The following is a 23,376-nucleotide window of genomic DNA, read 5'->3' as shown; positions in this document are numbered from 1 at the left end:
GTAAAAGAGTATACCAGTAAGTTTAGACGTCAGAAAAAGCACTTTGTGGTAGCAGATTTTTAACACCCTTTGCTATAACCCGTTATGCTACAAGCCCATGGTAATGCTTTGGATTTGGATATGATTTCTCCGTGAATGGAAGACTGGAAAAATCCATGAACTTCCGTATTTAGGTCTTCTATTCCTGTAGTAGATTTATCTCCTCTATTCCTGTAGTAGATTTATCTCCTACCAGGATCGCAAAAAGTATCCACTCGTTACTCTATTATTAAGAGTAATTCAAGCAAATTTATGGTTCCATAAAATAGTACTTCATTATTACAAATACAATCTTTAAAATTCGCGATTCTAAAGTGGTTAGTTACTTGTTTTAGTGGATTTTGTAGGATTTTCCAGTTTAAATAATATAATATAAGGTCAAAAGAAGGTAAAAAGCCAAAACGCGCAAAAATCCTTAAAAAGTATTAATTACAAATCATGTATTGCTTTACGTGACGAATTCGATTGTTATTTGATGGAAGATAATTTTGTCTAAAAATAAAACGTTGAAAAAATTTTTTTTCTATACTTTCACAAAATTCTTTACAATTATTTATTTTCACTGATTATCACATTCCAATTAATTTTGCTTTTATTTTGGCTCTCACACGAGTTATCAAAAATCAGTTACACAGTGGTGTATATAATGTTACATGTAGTGACTGCCCAAAAACTTACATGGGTCAAACAAGTAAAATCATTAACAAAGGTATAGCGGAACAAAAATGTCTTTCAATAATAGAAAAACAGATTCTACGTACCTACGTACGATTTATTTTAATGACAAGTTTCAAATTCTCCATATTCCAAACAAAGGTCTTAAGCTGTGTTTATTAGAATCGATGGAAATTAATAAATTAAAAAATACAGATATATTTCTGAATAATTCACTTCAGAATTATATAAGCCTAACACCCAATAAAAAATAGTAAATAGTTCTTTCACTGCTGTTCTCAATTTATTTTCCTCCTGAAAATATGCAGACATCGTTCTAGATATCCTTTTTTTAGACCAAGACACCTTATCCCGGATAAAAAAAAGTACGAATTTGTCACACTTTCCTCTATATTTACATTTCATAAAAACTGGGAAAGTAACAGTCAAAGAAAAACACTCATGTAAATGTGTTCTTTTTTCGAAGTTGTAACAAATATTAATGTCATCACTTTTTCTTTCCAAGACGCATAAATCTGAATGACTTTAAATATTTTAAGCTTTTTTATGAAAAAAATTCAGCGATTTCTCTAGTAAAATAACTTATAGAATGTTTATGTATGATACGGAAAATATGGCCTATGGTATTTTTTATATTTAATAGTATATTATTAAGCTTTGGTTTTAAACCAAGAAAAGTAAACTAAAAAGACAGGTTCACACCCAAGAATTTCACTAGAAATATCAACAAATACATCTTGGTTGATCATATCGGGCTTTGACGGCAATCAATAAATATTACATTATACTAATACGTCGCTAAACAGTTCTAAAAACCTCTATTTTTATATAAAACCAGACTAAAAATCTAAAAATTAAAGGAATAACGCAGAATATACAAAAATCGCTGATATAACTTAATTAACCTATGAAACTAATAGTGAGAAAATTTTATAAATGTCATTAGAGTCAAGATTTGATAACAGTGGAGTAAACTTGCCTGAGATTGGACCAACTACAAACAAGCTTTACGGCGTGGGAAATTTGAATTACTTCTCTTGGTTTAAAAACAGACTATAGTCTATGTGTGTGTGTGTGTATGTGTGTGTGTGTGTGTGTATGTGTGTGAAAAAATGGCTTGGATGCGGGTCCGTTAGCCACAGATTTTTATTTTATTTTTACCTCAATTTATTAGTTTTGTTTTATTTTTACCTTTTTCACTTAACTGACTATATTTGTTTCTTTCAAGTAGTTTACGAGTAATTTAAATATTTCCATTTTATGACAACTTAGTAGATATTCTATACTAATTGGAAAATGAACTTTTGTTTGTCGTAAATTGTAATATAATTGATTTATATATCTCTCGTTACTTTTGCATTCAAAGAAAATATGGTTCAAATGTCTAATCGAAACATTATCACAAAAACAGACTGATGAATTAACTATTCCTAATTTGTGCAGATGTGCCTCATCTTTTCCGTGTCGAGTTTTTAATCTGACGATAGTAGAAATATCTTGATTTGGCAGGTTATACTTAAATATGTATTCAGGTGGCGGAGGAAGTTCTTGATGTAAAGAAAAATGTAAATTTTTTTATGCTTGAAATATTTTTCCATTGTTTTTTCCATATTTTATTTATTCTATCTTTGACGTCATTTATTGCATCTGTCAATAAAATCTGAGTTAGGATTTCACCATTTTTTATTGCATCTTTGGCCAACTCATCCACTTTCTCATTACCCAGTATACCGGCATGCCCTTTTGCCCATATAAATACTACTTCCACTTTAGACAAATTATTTTTTATATTACATAAAATTTTTGATTTGTATGAACTAAAATCAGTGTTTTCAATTGCATATATTGCAGATCTGGAGTCTGTTATTATCACAGCTTTTTCCATGTTATTCTCTTTGATCCATTCTAGAGCTTTTTCGATGGCTATAATCTCAGCTGTAAAAATACTACTAATACTAGATAATTTATAATTATTATGTTGATGGATATTTTGCACATACAGAGCACATCCTACTCCTGTTTGATTTTTAGAACCATCTGTGTAAATTACTGTATAATCCACAAAGTCGCTCAGTATAGATTTTACTAAAATATTATTTAAATGATTTGATTCTGTATATTTAGGATTTATGATTACTGGTTTTTTTATCAAAGTTTTATACGAAAATTTATAATTTGGTAATAACTATAGTCTATAGACTATTCATAAGAGATTTGATCTCTAAACACGAGAGAAACAAGCAAATTTACAGAGAATTAGATTAAATTGGAGCCCTTGATTTATATAGCTCCTTACAAATTCCTGTTAATAATTATACCGCTTGAAATAAAATTGAAAAACTTTAAATGCTCTATAACGGACTCCTCCCGTCGTCGCGTAAATTGACTTCTCCTATATTTATTATTCATACGAACCACGAACCGGTATTTCGTGTTTCGTGACTTTTATGATAATATGAAGGATTGTGTACACGTCTCTTTTATTATCTTATTACTAACATGTTGATTTTGGTTTCAGGTGAGCGCCTGGGTGACACAACTGATAATCACCCAACCCACCCACGATGCCCGTCGTGCAGTTCTTTCTTGTGTCCTTCGGGTCGCCTTATCCTCATGGAATATCGGCAACTTCAATGGAGCCATGGAAATCATTGCCGGCCTCAAGTAAGTACCTATTTGTCAATTTTAGCTCTACAAATATTCTATTATTTACCTATATCCGTATGTAATATAGTTTCTTGACCTATACACGTGAGTAAAACAGTTTATTACTGTTTAGTCCTGTCGCCAGAGGAGGTATAACGGCCTACGTTATTCAGATGGACCCAAGTTTTTTTTTGTATTTTGACCCGCAGAACACAAATTTTTTGGGTAACAGTTGGTCCGGATGTCGATAAGATTGTTATAAACAAAGAACTTGAGGAATTACATAACAGCGATTTCTCGCAAAACAACTTTTTTGTAATTTTTGGGTTATTCTAAGCAAAAAATGTTGTGACAAGTTTTTTCGTAGGATGCATAGTTTTCGGGATTAAGGCGGTTGAACTTTAAAAAAATCGAAAAATTTGCAATTTTTAAACCCGAATAACTTTTGTCAAAAAAAATAGTAATTCTACTTGCCCCATTTGAAAGTTCAAGTGAAATTATATCGGTTTTAATTATTTGCATTGCTAAAAATGTATTTTTTATTGTTAAACAAAGCTATAAACACTCAGTGTTTGAGTGATGTTTTCAATGAACTTCCGTTTAAAATCGAACGAGTAGGTAGAGTAGGTACAAGTGCAAGCGAGGCAATTTCTACGTAGCATGGGTTAAAACGCATGTATTGTCCACGGGAAACACTATGTGTTTATAGCTTTGTTTAACAATAAAAAAATAAATTTTTAGCAATGCAAATAATCAAAACCGATATAATTTGACTTAAACTTTCAAATAGGGTAAGCAGAATTGCTATTTTTTTTTCATCAAAAGTTATTCGGGTTCAAAAATTGCAATTTTTCGATTTTTTACTTCAACCGCGTTTATCACGAAAACTATGCATCCTACGGAAAAATTTGGAAGAACATTTTTTGCTTAGAATGACCCAAAAAATACAAAAAAATGTTTCGTTTTACGAGAAATCGCTGTTATGTAATTGCTCAAGTTCTTTTTTATAACAATCTTATCGACATCCGGATCAACTGTTACCCAAAAAACTCTGTGTTCTACGGACCAAAATACATACAAAAAATTGGGTAAGTCCATCTGAATAAAGGAGGCCGTTGTAGCCCTCCTGGGGACAGGACTAGTTTAAAATTGTAATAATTTTAATTCAAAGAATATTTCAATTTTGTAAGCATTTCTTCTTCGTTAGCAAGCAGAGACTTAAAATTTATCGGTATAAATAAAAATATAGTAGTATATAGACTAAAAATATTAAGGTATCCGATCCCGCGAAGGGATAAAGGCAAAGAGAAAAATGAATACTCGTTGCAGTTCCAGTTTGTGAATCCACCAGAATTTCGACAATTGGTACATCCGCCAAAATTTTAACTAAAAGTTTTTCCATAGTATTTACGTTAGACCATTGGTACATAATTCGCAAATATTTTACGGCTATCCCTACTTTTTCTGTCTTTACACGGCAAATTACGTGTAGTAAAATTCTCACTGGTATGGATAATTATGTAAACGTTACTACTTGAAAATGTCATCAATAACTTTAAAGAGATGGCTTTTGAATGTTCTTGGACAACTGTTACTTGTATAATTGCAAATTATTAATTCAGTTAATAATATGATAATTTTTCCACAAACTATGTATTCAGTGATTGTAATAATTTTTATACTGTACAATAAAAACTAATACTCAATCAAGTAAAGAGGAAAAGTGTTAAAGTGATTTTTTAATAATATATTGTTATTATGGAACGCTTACAATTTTGAACATGTTTAACAACAAAATACTTTTATCACAGAATATATCACGATGTATTCTCTGCTTGGATCTTCCATAAATAATAAACAGTAAATAACTTTTTATTAAGTATACGTCTTAAATCAATTATTTATCAAAACAATCAATATTACTTAATCAACAAATCAAAATATTCCCGTTGCCATGTCAAATTAATAATTAAAATTGTTACTGTCTTGTCATTATATTCTATTTGACTCAGTGCGTTGTATGACAAAGACAGCGAATGTTCGATTTGGAAAATATCACCACGGACATGGTGTCCATTTTTTTCGAATCCAGAAAAAAGTAATAAACATTTAAAAAAAAATTAAACGCAGATAGAAAGACTAAATTATTTTCCAGGGCCGAAAAACCCTTAGACTAAAGAAAAAGTCTCTTTTGAATGAGATATTTGAAATTAAAAATCACACTACATTTTCTCTTAGTTTTTTACCCCTGTACTTATTAAAATAAACATTATAGACATTTTCAGGGACTTTCGGCCCTCGGTAAGAAGGTTTTGATGCTATTTCCTTGTGATATTTTTATGATTAACAATGTATATGGGAAATAAGGCACAATTAAATTGAAAAAAATAATTTTATTAAGGTTTCGACGCCCAAATCGGGTGTCGTTGTCAAAATACAAAATACTACTAATATTAAACAAAAATGTTGTTGCTAAGTAAAATATTCTTCTAACAATTTTTATATAATCTGACTCATTTATACTGCCAATTCAGACATATATTATACATTTTAAAGTAGAACTTTAAAATGATATTGCCAATATTTATGAGTTGCGTTCCTGGAAACGTTAATAAAATTATTTTTTTCAATTTAATTGTGGCTTATTTTCCATATAAATAGTTAATCGTTAAGAAAGATTCGAAAAAAATGAATCCCATTAAAATAGCATTGGAGCCGAAACTTTGTACCCATCCCCTTAACAGTGATTATTGGCCAAAACGTTATTATTTATTATGGTTACTTATACTTAACTATGGTTACATTTATATATTTATTTTATATTTACGAAGCTCTACGTCGAAAAACAAAAAGTCCAAAATATAGAATTGCTCTGTATACAGAATGATCAACTTTTATGACAATAGGAGGCAGCTGAAAGCTTGACCTTTTTAAAAGTAGTTATAGATATCCAGGGCCTTCTATAAAACTAGATAGCATGAAATATACACAAAATAATAAAATAGATAGTAAAAAGAAACAGATCAAAAGAGGGGCTCTAATTATGCTAAATGAAACCAATTGTGTCGCAAATTCTTCGGTAGAATGCAGTAGAATGTGGTTACCCATACTAAAAGAGGAAGTCAATAGAAAGAAAATAAGAAAATAACATGTCGAGTTAGTACATGTTTTATATTTTAGTACTATTTACATATCTATGTATTATTAATATTATTTATAATTTAAAACAACAGATGTACAAATTAAGGTCAGAATTTGGTATTAGTTTTGAGAGTAAACTAAAGTAAGACCTAATACTTACGATGTGGGATAGTATCATGAGGTTTTTTTCTGGTTTTCCCTCGTGATTTACTATGGAATCTCTAACGCGAGAATTTTACTGTCACCGTTGCATGTGCTTGTAGTTTTAAAGACAAATCACATGTTATGATTTTTTCTGGCGGATATTCTTGAGTTTGGGTTGATTTCATGCAATCGGATGAACTCTCTTTCAGTAAAGTCGTCCCAGGAACGCAACTCATAAATATTGGCAATACCATTTTAAAGTAGAAGACTTTAAAATGTATAATACATGTCTGAATTGCCGATATAAATGAGTCAGATTAAATAAATTATTAGAAGAATTTTTTACTAAGCTACAACAATTTTGTTTAATTCATAAATATTTTTTGTATTTTGACAACGGCATCCCATTTGGACGTCGAAACGTTAATAAAATAATTTTTTTAGTATAATTGTAGTTTATTTCCCATCAAAACTAGTTAATATTTTATTTGTATTTGTTTTTTATTTTAAAGAGCCAATTTCTAGTCCAATGTTATCTCTCAGCAAACACCGTTAACTAATTGGCACATTTCAGCAGCAAAATTGTCTCTCCCTCTTCCTTCCTAAGCTCCAGAGCAAATCCCCTACAAAAAGTAAATCAAAGATATCAAAATCGAGGCATTTATAATTCAGAATCGGCGTGAAATCAATAAAGAATTTGACTCTGAAGGGGCCGAGAGCTCTTTATCAGCTGACACCAGCACGGTATCAATCGCTAAAATAACTTTGGATTTTCGTTTACAATGAAAATTTCCTGACTTCCTGCTGAAGGAGATTTTCGATTTAAATTAAAAATTTGTTTTTTGTCTGTATTTTCATTTGTAATTTTTCTAATTTAAATAATGCTGCCATGAAGAAAAAATATATATTGGCGACTTTAAATGAAATAATTGCAAAATCGTTACAAAATTGGTAATGAAAATCTATTTTTAAGTGTGTTACCATTTAAGATGGTTTTTCTATTTTTGCACCTACAGGAAGATGAAAAATGAACTTTAAATTTTATTTATATATACAAAATATCAAGCTTAAGTGAAAACTTCGTAGACCAGGGCCGAAGACATTGAAAATGCAAAAAGTAAAAAAAGGTAGACAGGATAAAATTTATTTTCATGAAATTCGGTGAGAACTTCTTAGTTTCGTCTTTCTTCTTGATCAGGGCCAAGAATCCAAGGGATTACTTTATTTTTTTAGGACATCAATCTTGTATTTACCTTCTGGTGTTCTTTTGGTTTTTATTTCTGGCTAATTTCATTCTTAGTTTCGCCCTGACTAGCGTGTGGTCTAACCCCACATTAGCACCTTTTAAGCTCCTGATATCTTCAGGGGCGTCATTTGAAATTTTTATTGGGGGGGCAAGCATTATATATTACAATATATTATATGTGATGTAATGATGAAAATTGATGTATTTTTTGTAAATTTCAGTCATTTTCATGGTCAGTGGTGGGCAGATGCCCCCCGACCCTATCAAATGACACCCCTGGACATCTTGCAAACAACTTTTCCATTTATATTCAACTATTACTATTATATGTTTTTTTTTGGTTCTTGTACCTCCCTCATGAGATATTTTCCATATTTCCTTACGTATTCTCTTATGTTTAAAGATAAGTCTAGTACTTCCACCTAGCACAAATTCATTTTGTATGAATGAGTGAATTTCCATTGTCGTTTCTCTACCCTATTTCCTCATTTCCCATGACTTGTTCATATTTTGTAATATCATTGCCTATTTTAGCATTAATGTCTCTGATTATTATTTTAATATCTCTTCTATATTTATTAATAATCTTTTTATACCTTGTTTGTAGTTGTTCATAAAATTTTTCATTCTCTGCTTCGTCGTCTTTATTTGTAGGAGTATATTATAAGCATATACAGGGTGTAACAAAAATACAGGTCATAAATTTATTTGCATATTCTGGAACCAAAAATAGTTCTTCTTCTTCTTCAAATGCAAATCCACTAATGGATGTTGGCGATCACATTTTCCATTAACTCTCTGTTTCTTGCAATGTGGATCAGTGATTGTATGTCGGTAATCCCTGTCCATTGCCTTATGTTTCGGAGCCAGGACATTTTCTTGCGTCCTATTCCTCTCTTGCCTTCAATTTTACCCTGGATTATAAGTTGAAGGAACTGGTATTTTTCGTTTCGCATGATGTGACCCAAATACGCCGTTTTTCTTTTCTTGATGTTTTCGAAAAGCTGACGTTCTTGGTTGATTCTTTTAAGGACATCCACATTTGTGACTTTCGCCGTCCATGGTATCTTTAGGATACGGCGATAAAGCCACATTTCGAAGGCTTCTAATCTGTTTATATCCCTCGTTTTGAGTGTCCAGCCCTCTATGCCATATAGCAGCACCGACCACACGTAGCATTTAGTAAACCTTAGTCTCAGTGTAAGGTCGAACTCTGAGCAGCTCAGTACCTTCCTGAATTTTACGAAAGCTTGTCGAGCTTGCTCAATGCGACATTTTACTTCCCTGTCCGATGCCCAGTCTTCAAAAAGCCACGTTCCTAGGTATTTGAATTTGCTCACTCTCTCAATGGACTTAGTATTCAGTGTTATGGTGGAGTTTTCAAATGCATCCAAGTTTCTGGAGATGATCATGAATTTGGTCTTTTTGGTATTAATCTCTAATCCCATTCGCTTACTGTATTCTCCGATTATAGTGACAAGTTGTTGAAGATCTGCTATGTTGTCGCAAATTAAGACAGCATCATCAGCATATCGTATGTTGTTGATTAATACTCCATTCACTTTAATTCCCATCTCTGCATCTTCCAAAGACTCTTGAAATATGACTTCCGAATAAATGTTAAATAAAAGAGGGGAAAGCACACATCCCTGCCGAACACCCCTTCTTATATGTATGGATTTGGATATAGAATTGTCTATTTTTAATTGTGCTGCCTGATACCAGTACAAGTTTTCAATGCATCTTATGTCTTTTTGGTCTATATCAAGCTTCTTGAGGATCTGCATTAACTTGTGATGTTGGACACGATCAAACGCTTTCTTGTAGTCTAGAAAGCACAGGAATACGTCCTTCCTCTGATCGTAACAATTTTGGACCAACACCTGTGTTGCTACTATTGCTTCTCTTGTTCCCAAACCTTGCCTAAACCCAAACTGAGAATCACTGATGTCCCATTCACATTTTTTGTATAATCTTTGATGTAGTATTTTTAAGAATATTTTTAAAGTGTGACTCATCAGGCTAATGAGTCTGTGATCCTCACATCTTTTTGCATTGACTTTTTTGGGTAGGGGAATAAATGTAGAGAGCAACCACTGCTGAGGATAGCAACCAGTTTCATAAATAAAATTAAATATTTTATGTAGTGCTGAAATTCCCCTTTTATCTAGTAGTTTGAGTATTTCTGAAGGGATTTCATCAGGTCCAGGTGCCTTATTGTTTTTTGAATATAATATTGCCTTTTCTATTTCCTCTTTAGTAATTGAAGGGCCAGTCAGCTGGTCGTCTGTATAAACTTCACTCATGGGTCTTTCGTCATGAAAGAGCTCCTGAATATAGTTTTCCCATATATGAATTTTCTCTTTTTCACCTAGCACTACCTGGTTATCCTGATTAACTATAATAGTTGGTCTTCGTTTTCTGTATTTTCCAGCAGTCTCCTTAAGCTTTTTATGTAAATTCCGATCGTCGTGCTGTCGTTGTAAATGTTCTAGATCGATACATTGTTGCTTAAGCCATTCATTTTTTGCTATTCTTATCTTTGCTTTTATTTGCCTGTTAATGTTTTTATACATATTGCTGCCATCTGGGTCATTCTTGTGTCGTCGTCGTTCATCCATTAGTAATAGTATTTCTTCTGTCATCCATTTTTGCTTCTTGTTCTTTGGTTTGTACCCCAAGTTGCTTTTCATGATGTCTGTTACAGCACTTGTAATCGTATTCCATGTTGGTGTTAGATCTTCGGTAATGTTTGTCGTCAATATTTGAATTTGTGTGTTTATTTCATTACTTATTTCTGCTTGAATCATTGGATCTTTCAGTTTATCCAATGCGATCTGTTGTTGAGTTTCAGGCTTGTTTTTGCATGAAAGAGCGATCATTATGACGGCCACTAATAATGGTCAGAAGGCACATCTGCTCCAGGATATGTGCAAGTTCTTTTGACAGTTGTGCTGAATCTACCGTTGATGAGAATGAAGTCTATCTGATTTCTTATTATGTTCTGAGCTCTATCGGCTGGAGATTTCCAAGTATAAAGGCGACGGGGGTGGAGTTGGAACCATGTGTTGGTAACTCTCATGTTTTCTTCCTGACAAAATTGTACAAGTCGGTCACCCCTTTCGTTCCTTGTTCCAAGACCATAAGGTCCAACTACGTCTTCAAAGCTGCCTTTCCCTATTTTGGAATTAAAATCTCCCATAATTATGTTAACATCATGTTTCTTTGTCAATTTAAGCAATTCTTTGATTTCACTATAAAAGTTTTCCACCTCTTCATCTGCTGCATCTGCAGTTGGTGCATAGACCTGTATGATGTTGAGATTATTTGGCTTCGCTTCAAGTTTTTACCAAGGCTGTGCGGTCGGAATATGGTACAAACTTAGTACAAAAATAGTTCGATTGAACCTAACTTACCTTAGTACAAATGTGCACAAAAAAAAGTTACAGCCCTTTGAAGTTACAAAATGAAAATCGATTTTACCCAATATATCGAAAACTATTAGAGCTTTTTTATTGAAAATGGACATGTGGCATTATTATGTCAATAGTATCTTAAGAAAAAATTATAGTGGAGTTTGGAAACCCCTCAAAAATTTTATGGGGGTTTTGTTCCTTTAAATCCTCCCCCCCCCCCCAAACTTTTGTATACGTTCAAATTTAATTATTATTATAGTACCATTAGTTAAACACAATGTTTCAAAAACTTTTTTACCTCTTAGTACTTTTTCGAAAAATCAGTTTTTATCGAGATATTTTGAATATTTGTCAAATCCATCACATATTTGTATATGGTTAAGTACGATTATGGACACTTGGTAATAATATGAAAATTTATTTATGATTTACATTTTTAGGTATATTTTGAACCATATTAAAAAAGAAGCCACATCTCGATAAAAGGTGCCTTATCTAAAAAATACAAAGAGGCAAAAAGTTTTAAAAAGACTGTGTTTAACTAATGGTACCGCAGTAATAGTTTAATTGGAACGTACACTAACATTTGGGGGTTTTAAAGGCACAAAACCCCCATAAATTTTGTATGTAAACGTATTAAAAAAGAAGCCGCATCTCGATAAAAACTGCCTTATCGAAAAAATACTAAGAGGCAAAAAAGTTTTGAAAATATTGAATTTAACTAATGGTACCACAATAATAAATTAATTGGCACGTACACAAAAGTTTGGGGGGGTTTAAGGGAACAAAACCCCATAAAATTTTTAGGGGGTGCACAAATTTCACTATAATTTTTAACTTCTAAGGGCTGTAACTTTTTTTATGTGCATATTTGTACTAAGGTAAGTTAGGTTCATTCGAACTATTTTTGGTCCCAGAATATGACTTTAATTTATCACCTGTATTTTTGTTACACGAAAAAAAAGAGTTGGGAAGACGAAGTCGATGAGGATGCCAGGAACTTCCTTGGAACGCGTTTATGGAAATTAACAGCCGTAAATCGAAATTATTGGAGAAGCTTGTTGAAGGAGGCCAAGGCTCGATTTGGGCTGTAGTGCCATTGGATGGATGGATTTTTGTTACACCCTGTATATTTACTACTACATACTATGTTACAGTATCATGCAGTCAGTGTCGCTTAAATAATCCTTTCCGATATTGGCTCTCACTCTGTTAAATCGTTTCTTCTATTTTAGGTTAGCAGAATCAGGATAATTCATTGTTTAAAATTTATATCCACGTTAATTTTAACTAAATTCGCATTAATTTACATACACCGATTAAGAAGTCACCATATTTTATCAATAAAATTTCCTTTATTTATTTTTTTCATTTCACAAAAACCTACCAAATAAATCACATAATGCCAGTTCTGCAGCAATATTATTTATTTTTGCTCTCGATAGAAAATAAACCTTTAAAACTCGAATGTAAAAAACGACTAAATATACACCAAAATTCCCGTTATTGCGTAGATTGTACAAACATTTTCAAAAAAACATACCCATTTCAGTTTCAATTTTGCAATATAAATGAGTTTATTTGTGTGTTTTTTATTGACTGCTTGTTGGATATACCATTTATATTAAAATAAATTGAAATCACGCCAATAGGTATATCGCAAATTTCCAGGAAATATGGTTTAGCTGTTAGGGCGTGATTTGTTGTAAAATAAATATGGTTATTTAATGAAACGTATCACATTCGGCAAACTACATATTTATTATTAAAGGCTCGTAATGTTTAACAATATTTGATAATAATATTACCCATTATACAGGGTGTCCAGAAACTCTACCGACAAACGAAGACAGGAGATTCTTCAGATAATTTTTTAAGATAATTTAACCCAATTTACTTAGTCCGAAAATGCTTCCTAAGGGAGCTAGAGCTCTTTGAAGATGGCGTCTTGTAATTAGTTTTTCTTAAGTACCTCCAGAACGCTTCTATTTAGAAAAACAAAAATTGCTACTCGTATTTATCTTCAAGATATAAATCTAATCCATCCATTTCAAATTTCTAGTACCGATCATAGGCGTCCGTTTTGGGTAGGACAGCGGTTATTTTATCGCATAACTTTTTTATCTCTAACTTTTATGCATTTCTGATACTGGATTATTAAATTGGGAAGTATTTTAGTACTAAAAGGTACTCTTGTTTTAAATCGGTAGGACACACCGTTTTCTAGAAAAATCGATTTAAAAACTTCTCGCTTTTTGAATTAAAAAAAAAATAAAAAAAAAACTGTTTAGAAAGATGAAAACTGGTACATTTATTTATATTCCAGAGATAAATCGATTTCATTAATTGCAAATTTCTAGTACTGGTCATAGGCGTCCGTTTTGGGTAGGTCAACAGTTATTTTATAGCATAACTTTTTTGTCTTGAATTTTTGAGCATTTTTGACACTAGATTATTAAATTATAAGGTATTCGAGTACTAAAAATTACTCTTACTTTATGTTGGTAAAATATTTAATTTTTTGTTGAAAAGTTCTTTCAATTTTTTTTCAAGTTCCAACAACGAAAAATTTTCAAATCGATTTTTCTAGAAAACGGTGTGCTCTACCGACTTAAATCAAGAGTACCTTTTAGTACTAGAATACCTCACAATTTAATAATCCGGTGTCAAAAAAGCATAAAAGTTAAGGATAAAAAAGTTATGCGATAAAATACCCGTTGCTCTACCCAAAACGCACGCCTATGACCGGTACTAGAAATTTGCAATGGATGGAATCGATTCATCTCTGAAAAGTAAATATGCATACCACATTTCGTTTTTCTAAATAGAAGCGTTCTGGAGGTATTTAAGAAAAACTAATTTCATGACGCCATCTTCAAAGAGCTCTAGCTCCCTTAGGAAGCATTTTCGGACTAGGTGAATTGGGTTAAATTGCCTTAAAATTATCTGAGGAATCCCCTGTCTTCGTTTGTCGGTAGAGTTCCTGGACACCCTGTATAATTTTAATTTAATTTACTAGATTTATTAATATTTTAATAATTTTATATACATAAAATGTACGAACAGGGATATTTACACCTACTCTATTTGTCTCTAAATTATAGAATATGTACAGTCCGTCTAATTTACTTACCGTTGCACGTCATTATCTACGCCAGAGATCTAAGTTGACATAGTTGCCAAAGTATAAAAAATCCTGAAACCATTTTAAATCAAATAGATCACATGATTTTATTTTTAACGTGGATTATACAACAAAACAAATTAATATTCAATGTAAATAAGTAAAAACTTAAGAAATAGAGAACAAGAATTAAGTCATAATCTTTTAAGATTTGCAGTGCAAGCGTTTTTGCGCTGCATTGTTAATAATTAAAAAACAGCTCCGAACTCTTGGCATGAAGCCGGTAGGTTTCTTTGTTTATGTCTACAATAACAACTAAAAAAGTTGTCAGATACCTCGATTATTCAAAGTCGTGATAAAATTAGGTGAAATTTATATTTTTATAGTAGAGGATTTTTTTATAGTAAAGTAAATAATAGAAACAGTTAATATAATGAAACAGATACCTACTTATAGTAAAGAATATAAACAAATATGAAGTGGCATCACCGCAACTATCAAATAAATGTTACCAATTTATTCTAAAATGTCACCTTCGTTCGGTTACAGTTACAGTGTGTTCCGAACAAATCTGCTTCATAAAAACGCTTTATAATCCATTTATACAAATTAAATGAAACATATTATTGTGTATTTCTTTGGGTTAACATTAATAGAAATCGTCAAATATTATTTCTACGCGTATATAATAAAATATGTCTAATGGCTGTAATTCCAGTGTACTAGGCAAAACGATTCTAAAAAAGAACACACCTACCGCCTAAATATTTCGTGTTGGTACCATGTGACGTCACAGGCTATGACGCGGATGACGTACAACGGTTAGTAAATTAGACGAAGTATATTTCAATCTATTTTTAGCGGCAGTTAAAGTTACAGGAATGTATTAGGAATCATCATCATCATCATCATCATAGTATCAAACATTAAATCAAATATTAAAATAATCTTTAAACGATGTGGCTGAAATAACGATATAACATCTAGGTTACACTAACAGTTCGCCTTTGACGTCCTTCTAAGTTGCTCTTGTGTTCAGTTGTCAGTTGGCCATTGGGATCCAATATGTGAGGTTTTAATCCTCAAAAAAACTCCAACCAGTTGGGAAGAGTCCTGTGTTGCCCTGGGTAATATCCAGGCATATCTGCAACATCTTTAAACTTGTGTATTAACATGTAACATAACCTAACTGTTTACATTTAAAGGGATTTTACCCAAAACATTTTGGTGGCTCAGGCATGCTATTTTTTGTTAGTATGACCTCTTGTTTTTTAAACCTTTGTCAACTTTTCAACTTTTTTTGTAATTAATTAGGTTATACTTAATTTTAGGGCTTTTAGAAACACTGATGATGGATTTCTTAATCCGAAAACGTTTTGTTTTAATGTAACCCTTTTTTAGGGTATTTTAAATATACATTTTACAACAAATCTAGTATTTTTGTGATTTATGGTGTACAACTAGCTACAGGAAGTTTATTTTCCTCGTGGATTTTGGATAATGCTTGCTTACAAAGCTTATTTCTCTCTGTCACAAGTGTTGATGTCGCAAGAAAAAGTAATGAAGGATTTCAATAACAGAAAAGGCGAAAGAACATACAGAAATCATATAAAAAAAAGACAAGTTTCCGGACTAATAGTGAAACCTGAACTAACAGTTGATATAATATGAAAGTTTATTCCCAAACAAACACAAAATACTAACCGAATTAAATGATAGTCCAACAAAACATAGTAGACCGGGCAGTATCGTCGCCCCCGCTAGCGCAATTATTCCGATTCGATTTTTTTGCACAAACTTACTCAAAAAGAGGTCCTTATAACATATCCACAGGGTGTCGGGCGGTGCCGTGGTCGAAAAATGTTTTAAACATTTTTTTTAAACAAATTCACAAAAATAATTTTTTATTTCCAAAAATTTTTTTAGATAATTTGGGTCATTCTGAGCAATAAAGGTCTCTTGTCATTTTTCTCTAAAATTTTACTGTTGTCGAGTTATACGCGATTAAAAATTTGAAAAATGCGAAAATGGCCATCTTCAAGGCTTCATAACTCGATCAAAAATGATTATTATAAAATTCAAAAAGTGACAAAATCAAGATTAAAATACCTTCTTCAGTGTTCTGAAGAGATTTTTGTCATTAATTTATTACAAAGCTGTTATTTTTAGTTATTAACAATTAGCGCTATAGTTTAACTGTATCGTCGCCCCCGTTAGCGGAACAATTTCGATCAGATTTTTTTGCACAAACTTACTCAAAAAGGGGTCCTCATAACATATCCACAAGGTGCCTTGCGGTGCCGTGGTCGAAAAATTTTTTAAACAATTTTTTTAAAAAATTCACAAAAATAATTTTTTCATTTCCAACAATTTTTTTAGATAATTTGGGTCATTCTGAGTAAAAAAGTTTTCTTGTAATTTTTCTCTAAAATTGATTGTTGTCGACTTATATGCGGTTAAAAATTTGAAAAATGCGAAAATGGCCATTTTCAAGGCTTCATAACTCGATTAAAAATGATTATTATGATATTCAAAAAGTGACAAAATCAAGATTGAAATACCTTCTTCAGCGTCCTAAAGAGATTTTTGTCATTATTTTATTACAAAGCTGTTATTTTTAGTTATTAACAATTAGCGGTATAGTCCAACTGTATCGTCGGCCCCGTTAGCGGAATTATTTCGATTAAATTTTTTTGCACAAACTTACTCAAAAATAGGTCCTTATAACATATCCACAGAGTGCCGGCCGGTGGTCGAAAAATTGTTTAAACAATATTTTTAAACAAATTCACAAAAATAATTTTTTCATTTCCAACAATTTTTTTTAGATAATTTGGGTCATTCTAAGCAAAGAAGGTCTCTTGTAGTTTTCGTCTCAAATTGATTGTTGTCGAGTTATACGCGATTTAAAATTTGAAAAATGCGAAAATGGCCATTTTCAAGGGTTAGTAACTCGATTAAAAATTATTATTAAGAAAGTCAGAAAGTGACCACATCAAAGTTTAAAACTTTGTTTTGTTTATTTATTTTTTTTTGCGAATGTTATTCAATTTTTCATCAACTATCGCCAAGTTAAATGCATAATATTTTATAATAGAATCAATCACGGCAATTATTCTAATTCATCCTCTTCAACAATTAAACAACATAATTTTAATAACAAATAGGTAAATGAAAAATTTTTTAACAAATAAAATAGTCATATTTAGGAGATAGGATATTTCAAATAAATCCAAAAAATTATATAGACATATATATTAACAAATAAATATAACATAAAAATCTAATCGAATAGTTCCGCTAACGGGGGTGACGATACAGTTGGACTATAGGACTATAGCGCTAATTGTTAATAACTAAAAGTACCTGCTTTGTAATAAAATAATGCCAAAAATCTCTTCAGGACGTTGAAGAAGATATTTGAATCTTGATTTTGTCACAATTTCATAATAATAATTTTTAATCGAGTTATGAATCCTTGAAAATGGCGATTTTCGCATTTTTCAAATATTTAATCGCGTATAACTCGACAACAGTCAAGTTTAGAGAAAAATGACCAGAGACTTTTTCTACTCACAATGACCCAAATTATCTAAAAAAATTGTCGGAAATGAAAAAATTATTTTTGTGAATTTGTTTAAAAAAAATTGTTTAAAAAATTTTTCGACCACGGCACCGCCCGGCATCCTGTGGATATGTTATAAAGACCTCTTTTTGAGTAAGTATGTGCAAAAAAATCTAACCGAAATAGTTCCGCTAACGGGGGCGACGAGACAGTTAGACTATACCGCTAATTGTTAATAACTAAAAATAACAGCTTTGTAATAAAATGGTGACAAAAATCTCTTCAGGACGTTGAAGAAGGTATTTGAATCTTGATTTTGTCACTTTTTTAATTTCATAATAATCATTTTTAATGGAGTTATGAAGCATTGAAAATGGCCATTTTCGCATTTTTCAAATTTTTAATCGCGTATAACTCGACAACAATCAATTTTAGAGAAAAATGACAAGAGACATGTTTTGCTCAGAATGACCCAAATTATCTAAAAAAAAACTTGTTGGAAATAAAAAAATAATTTTTGTGAATTTGTTTAAAAAAATTGTTTAAAAAATTTTTCGACCACGGCACCGCCCGGCACCCTGTGGATATGTTATAAGGACCTCTTTTTGAGTTAATTTGTGCAAAAAAATCGAATCGGAATAATTGCGCTAGCGGGATACTGCCCGGTCTATAGCAAAAATGATTATGGTAAATACTGTTGTTGTGCATTGTAAACGACATGCGACATTCGTCGCTACGAGATGCAAACAAAACATACATTTTTGACTGCAAAAGACTAAATTGATTATCTACACACGAACTAATTCCGACGGTTCAGCATTTTTTAATGCCTTGTCATCGAGGGATTAATATTGTGTGCGAAAACCGAGCTGGAAATTGGAATAAATTTGAATGCAAACATGCATTCTGCCCCAATGTGGCCCATTAGTAACAGGAAAATCAATAACTGGGAGTATTTATATGTATAAAGAAGTAATTCCATTTTCCTTGTTTGTATAAGCGTTCAATAGCGAAACAGTGTTATTATTTTGTCATTATCGTGAAAAATCGTTGTGTAGTTCGGTAGAAAACTTATGTAGAATGTATGGATTTGGTGCCCATTAGCCTAAATACAATGACACAAAAAAATCACATATACTTCGTCTAATATACTTACCGTTGCACGTTATCCGCGTCATAGTCAGAGATTTGTTAAAGATAGACCGGGCTAGTCATATGCCACTCAATGCATCGAGGTGTAACGCCGACATAGGATTGAGTGATCTAGCCACATTTGTCTCTCACATGCGCGGAATCGCTTGGTTAAAAGAGATAGATAGACCACCGATCGACTGTTTCCATGTTGTTTCCGCGTTACGCTTTTTTGGTGAGTATGCCTTGTCTACGCTTAATATGTCAATGCTCATAGCCCGAGACGTCACATGATACCAACACGAAATATTTAGGCGGTAGGTGTGTTCTTCTTTTAGAATCATTTTGCTGAGTACACTAGAATTACAGCCACTAGACATATTTTATTATATACGCGTAGAAATAATATTTGAAGATTTCTATTAATGTCAACATAAAGAAATATACAATAATATGTTTCATTTAATTTGTATAAATTGATTATAATGAGTTTTAATGAAGCACATTTGTTCGGAACACACTGTAACTGTAATCGAACGAAGGTGACATTTTGGCATAAATTGGTAACATTTGTTTGACAGTTGCGATATTGGCACTTCAGATTTTATTTTATTCTTGACTATAAGTACCTATTTGTTTTATTATATTTATTGTTTTTATTTACTTTAACGTAAAATTATAACTTAATTCTTGTTTTCTGTATCTAATGTTTTTATTTATTTACATTGAATATTAATTTGTTTTGTTGTATAATCCACTTCGCGATAATTATGTGATCTATTTGATTTAAAATGGATTCAGGATTTTTTATACTTTGGCAACTATGTCAATTTAGATCTTTGACGTAGATAATGACGTGCACCGGTAAGTATATTCGATGGACTGTATATTCATTTTAGACGAAGATAAAAAAATCAGTAACCGAAATACATTATAACTCCTATATTTTTTGGGCTTGGACGACAATGCTATATTGTGATAAAAAATACTCTTACCTGCACGTAAACTACCATATCGGACAATTCCTTCGATATTTGGCTACTTACTGGAATTACAGCCTCTAGACATATTTTATTATATACGCGTAGAAATAATATTTGAAGATTTCTATTAAATGTTAACATAGAGAAATACACAATAGTATGTTTCATTTAATTTGTATAAATTGGTTATAAAAAGTTTTTATGAAGCACATGTGTTCGGAACACACTGTAACTTTAATCGAACAAAGGTGATATTTGGCCTAAATTGGTAACATTTATTCGACAGTTGCGGTATTGACATTTCAGATTTGTTTGTATTCTTTACTGTAAGTATTTTTTATTATATTTATTGTTTTTATTATTTACTTTAACGTAAGATTACAATTTAATTCTTGTTCTCTATTTCTAATGTTTTTATTTATTTACATTGAATATTAATTTGTTTTGTCGTATAATCCACTTTGGCAGTAATTATGTGATCTATTGATTTAAAATGAATTCAGGATTTTTGGATACTTTGGCAACTATGTCAACTTAGATCTCTGACATAAATAATGACGTGCAACGGAAAGCAAATTAGACGGACTAAATGTATATAAAAACTAAAAGTTAAAATCAATATTATTACAATATTTAATATTAATTAAAGCCATACTGAAGCTCATATGGACATATGGCATTCAATTATGGGGATTTGCCAGCATCTCAAACTTAGAAATAGTACAAAGATTCCAGAATTATATTCTTCGAATTATATCCGGGGTATATATCAAATAACCTAATATAGAAAGACCTCAAAGTTCAATCCATCAAAGCTGAAGTCACAAAGTACAGTGAACGATACACAAACAAAACTAGTGCTCACTCTAATGAGTTAGTGCGCGAACTGTTTAATGTCAACAGGCTTAAAAGCCAACAGTAGCGCGACATCAATATAACTTCAGAAGATAGTAGCACACCTTCTTCGAAAGTTCTGCGAAATTTTGGCAACAGTGCGTCGGGGTTATTTGACATAACTTGAATATTGTGACATTATACTCATAGTTGCGCTAAATGGAAGTAATAGAAAACAATTTTATTATAAGTAAATAAATATTTATAAAAATAAACCAAAATGCAACGGCTATTACACTTAGAAATCTGACGCAGATTTGTCAAAATGGCAGTGACTATTTCTCTATGTTGCCTAATCAGGTATTAGTTATAATATGTTCGATTTCTTGATAGAGATAAAAAATTTTAATAGTTCCAATGTGACACAAAATCTAGGCATGCGATGAAAAAGTTTATTTGAAGAAAGTATATTTTTTTGTTCTTCTTAATGGCGGTAAAGACTCGTTTTTTATATTGTATTTTATTGTAAAGTAATTTTCACATTCTAACATATTTCTCAAATTGGGCTCTGTACCGCCATTCTATACTATATTACGAATATGTGTGCCAAATATCTCGACAAAATATTCAGAATTAAAGCCGCAATCTTGGACCGCGTTTTCCGTTTTTGATAACGCTCCTGTAGCCTCTTAATGAATAAATTCAGTTAAACTTACATTATTAATTTCTTTGTTAATTATAAATTAAAGGAAGCTTCTCAGTGGACAGGCATGTCATATTATAATAATTGTATTAAAATTTACTTACTGTTATGAGTGATAATATTCTAAATTTAATGGAGGTAAATATAAAAAAGAATTATTATCAAAATTAAACTCACCAGTTTTCCGTGTTGAATTGCGACGCTACTTACTGGCTCCAGCTTTCGACGTCATCTCTGACGTCATCTTCAGGGCTTTGAAGTGTCGTTATCCCGTCGATGATGACGTGGTTCGCTGTAGTAGGTGGAGGTTGGTGCGAGGAGATTGGTAGGTGGAGAGTGAACCAATCCTTCAACTATCAATGGTCCTTCAACTATCGAGAAGTGGCATTCAGGGCAGGGGTTTCTTTCGGCCTCCAGCAGAATAGACGGTTGTAGGCCGGCGGAAACTACTTGCTTTTGATACCACATGTCATCAGTTGAAGAAACAAGCAGGATCGAGAAAGAAAATCTATTATTAAGCTTCTTGAATAGTTTTGAAATGTTTATTTATTTATTTATAAAATCCACAAGGAAAGGACAAATTTTTTCCTGTTGTTGGCTGTATACCATCAATCACATAAATTGGAAAAAAAAATCCTGTGTAAAGGTATAATTTTTTCGTTTTTTATCTTTGTTTTAAATTTCACACTTTTTACAAAGGATTTTTTTTCAATTTTTATTTATTTATATTGTTATGATTCCCAACAGCACACAGGTCGGTCCCTGCTTTCTAGAATATTGGAGAGTTGACGCGAAGCCAGTGCGGAACCGGTTTTTATCCTAGAAGGGTTGCGAGGCGAGTTGGCGCATCATCTTGTCTGAATGTGTTCAATTTGATGTTATTCTATGTGTTCCAGGCCCGGTCTAGGATATTGGAGAACAAAGTCAAGGAGTATATAAATAGAAGATCGAATTATAGCCATTCGCTGATATTTTGATGTTAAAGCATATCTTTTATTGTGCAAATAAGTTAAAAAGTGAAGACTAATAAATTAAGTGTTTTTAAAAAATTTTGAGTCTTTATTTCCGAAGAAATAAACACTTCTATTGCGACCAGATTCTCGTTACTCCTCTATTCCTTTGCTGTGCAAGTATTAGAAAGCACGAATACAGGAGTTGCCAGAAACTGGTCTCAATAGAAGTGTTTATTTTTTAGAAAATAAAGCTTCGAACTTTTTTAAGTAGATGTCACTACAGCGTCCATATTATTTGTTTCAATTCGGCATTGGAAGACAAATTATTTCTCTTTTCGTTCAGACCAGACCATATTATATACCTCTCTGATGATCCCTGATGAGGGTGTTTCGTTCTACTCTCGTCTTTATCTACTCGCCCTAACCCACGGTACACGTACAGACGGTATGCAGAGGCGCATCTCTCTCGCTGGTGTGACGTCACGCGCGAGGAGAATGTTTTGTAAATGCATATCATTTTATGAGATACGTTCCAGTTTTATCAAATTTGAAATGATAGCGTATGATTTTTTGATTAAAAATGATTATAAGAAAAAATTGTTTTATGTATTATTATTATTGCTAGGGATCTAAAATTTGTTGTCACCTAAACATTGTTCATTAAAAATGTATTCGACTATTTCATTCATAGGAGATTCTGACCAATAGAAAGCTACAGAAATCTGAATTAAATCGATAATTTTTGATAATCTTCCGTCGTTAAGTATATTACGTCA

The 23,376-nt window shown here is 31.8% G+C and overlaps 1 protein-coding gene across 2 annotated transcripts in view; it reads left to right on the top strand.

The window, feature by feature from the left end:
- Positions 1-23,376, top strand: part of LOC126884758 (1-phosphatidylinositol 4,5-bisphosphate phosphodiesterase epsilon-1-like) — an 890,827-nt gene that overhangs the window by 679,428 nt on the left and 188,023 nt on the right. For both annotated transcript variants that reach the window (XM_050650976.1, XM_050650975.1), the window contains one exon: positions 3,233-3,378. In XM_050650976.1, the coding sequence (XP_050506933.1) occupies positions 3,233-3,378 (146 nt within the window). The remainder of the gene's footprint in view (positions 1-3,232; positions 3,379-23,376) is intronic.

This window comes from Diabrotica virgifera, chromosome 5, assembly GCF_917563875.1.
Source record: "Diabrotica virgifera virgifera chromosome 5, PGI_DIABVI_V3a".
In the NCBI taxonomy this organism is placed as follows: domain Eukaryota; kingdom Metazoa; phylum Arthropoda; class Insecta; order Coleoptera; family Chrysomelidae; genus Diabrotica; species Diabrotica virgifera.
Note: the sequence above shows the minus strand (reverse complement) of the source record. Positions and strands in the feature narration are given on the sequence as shown.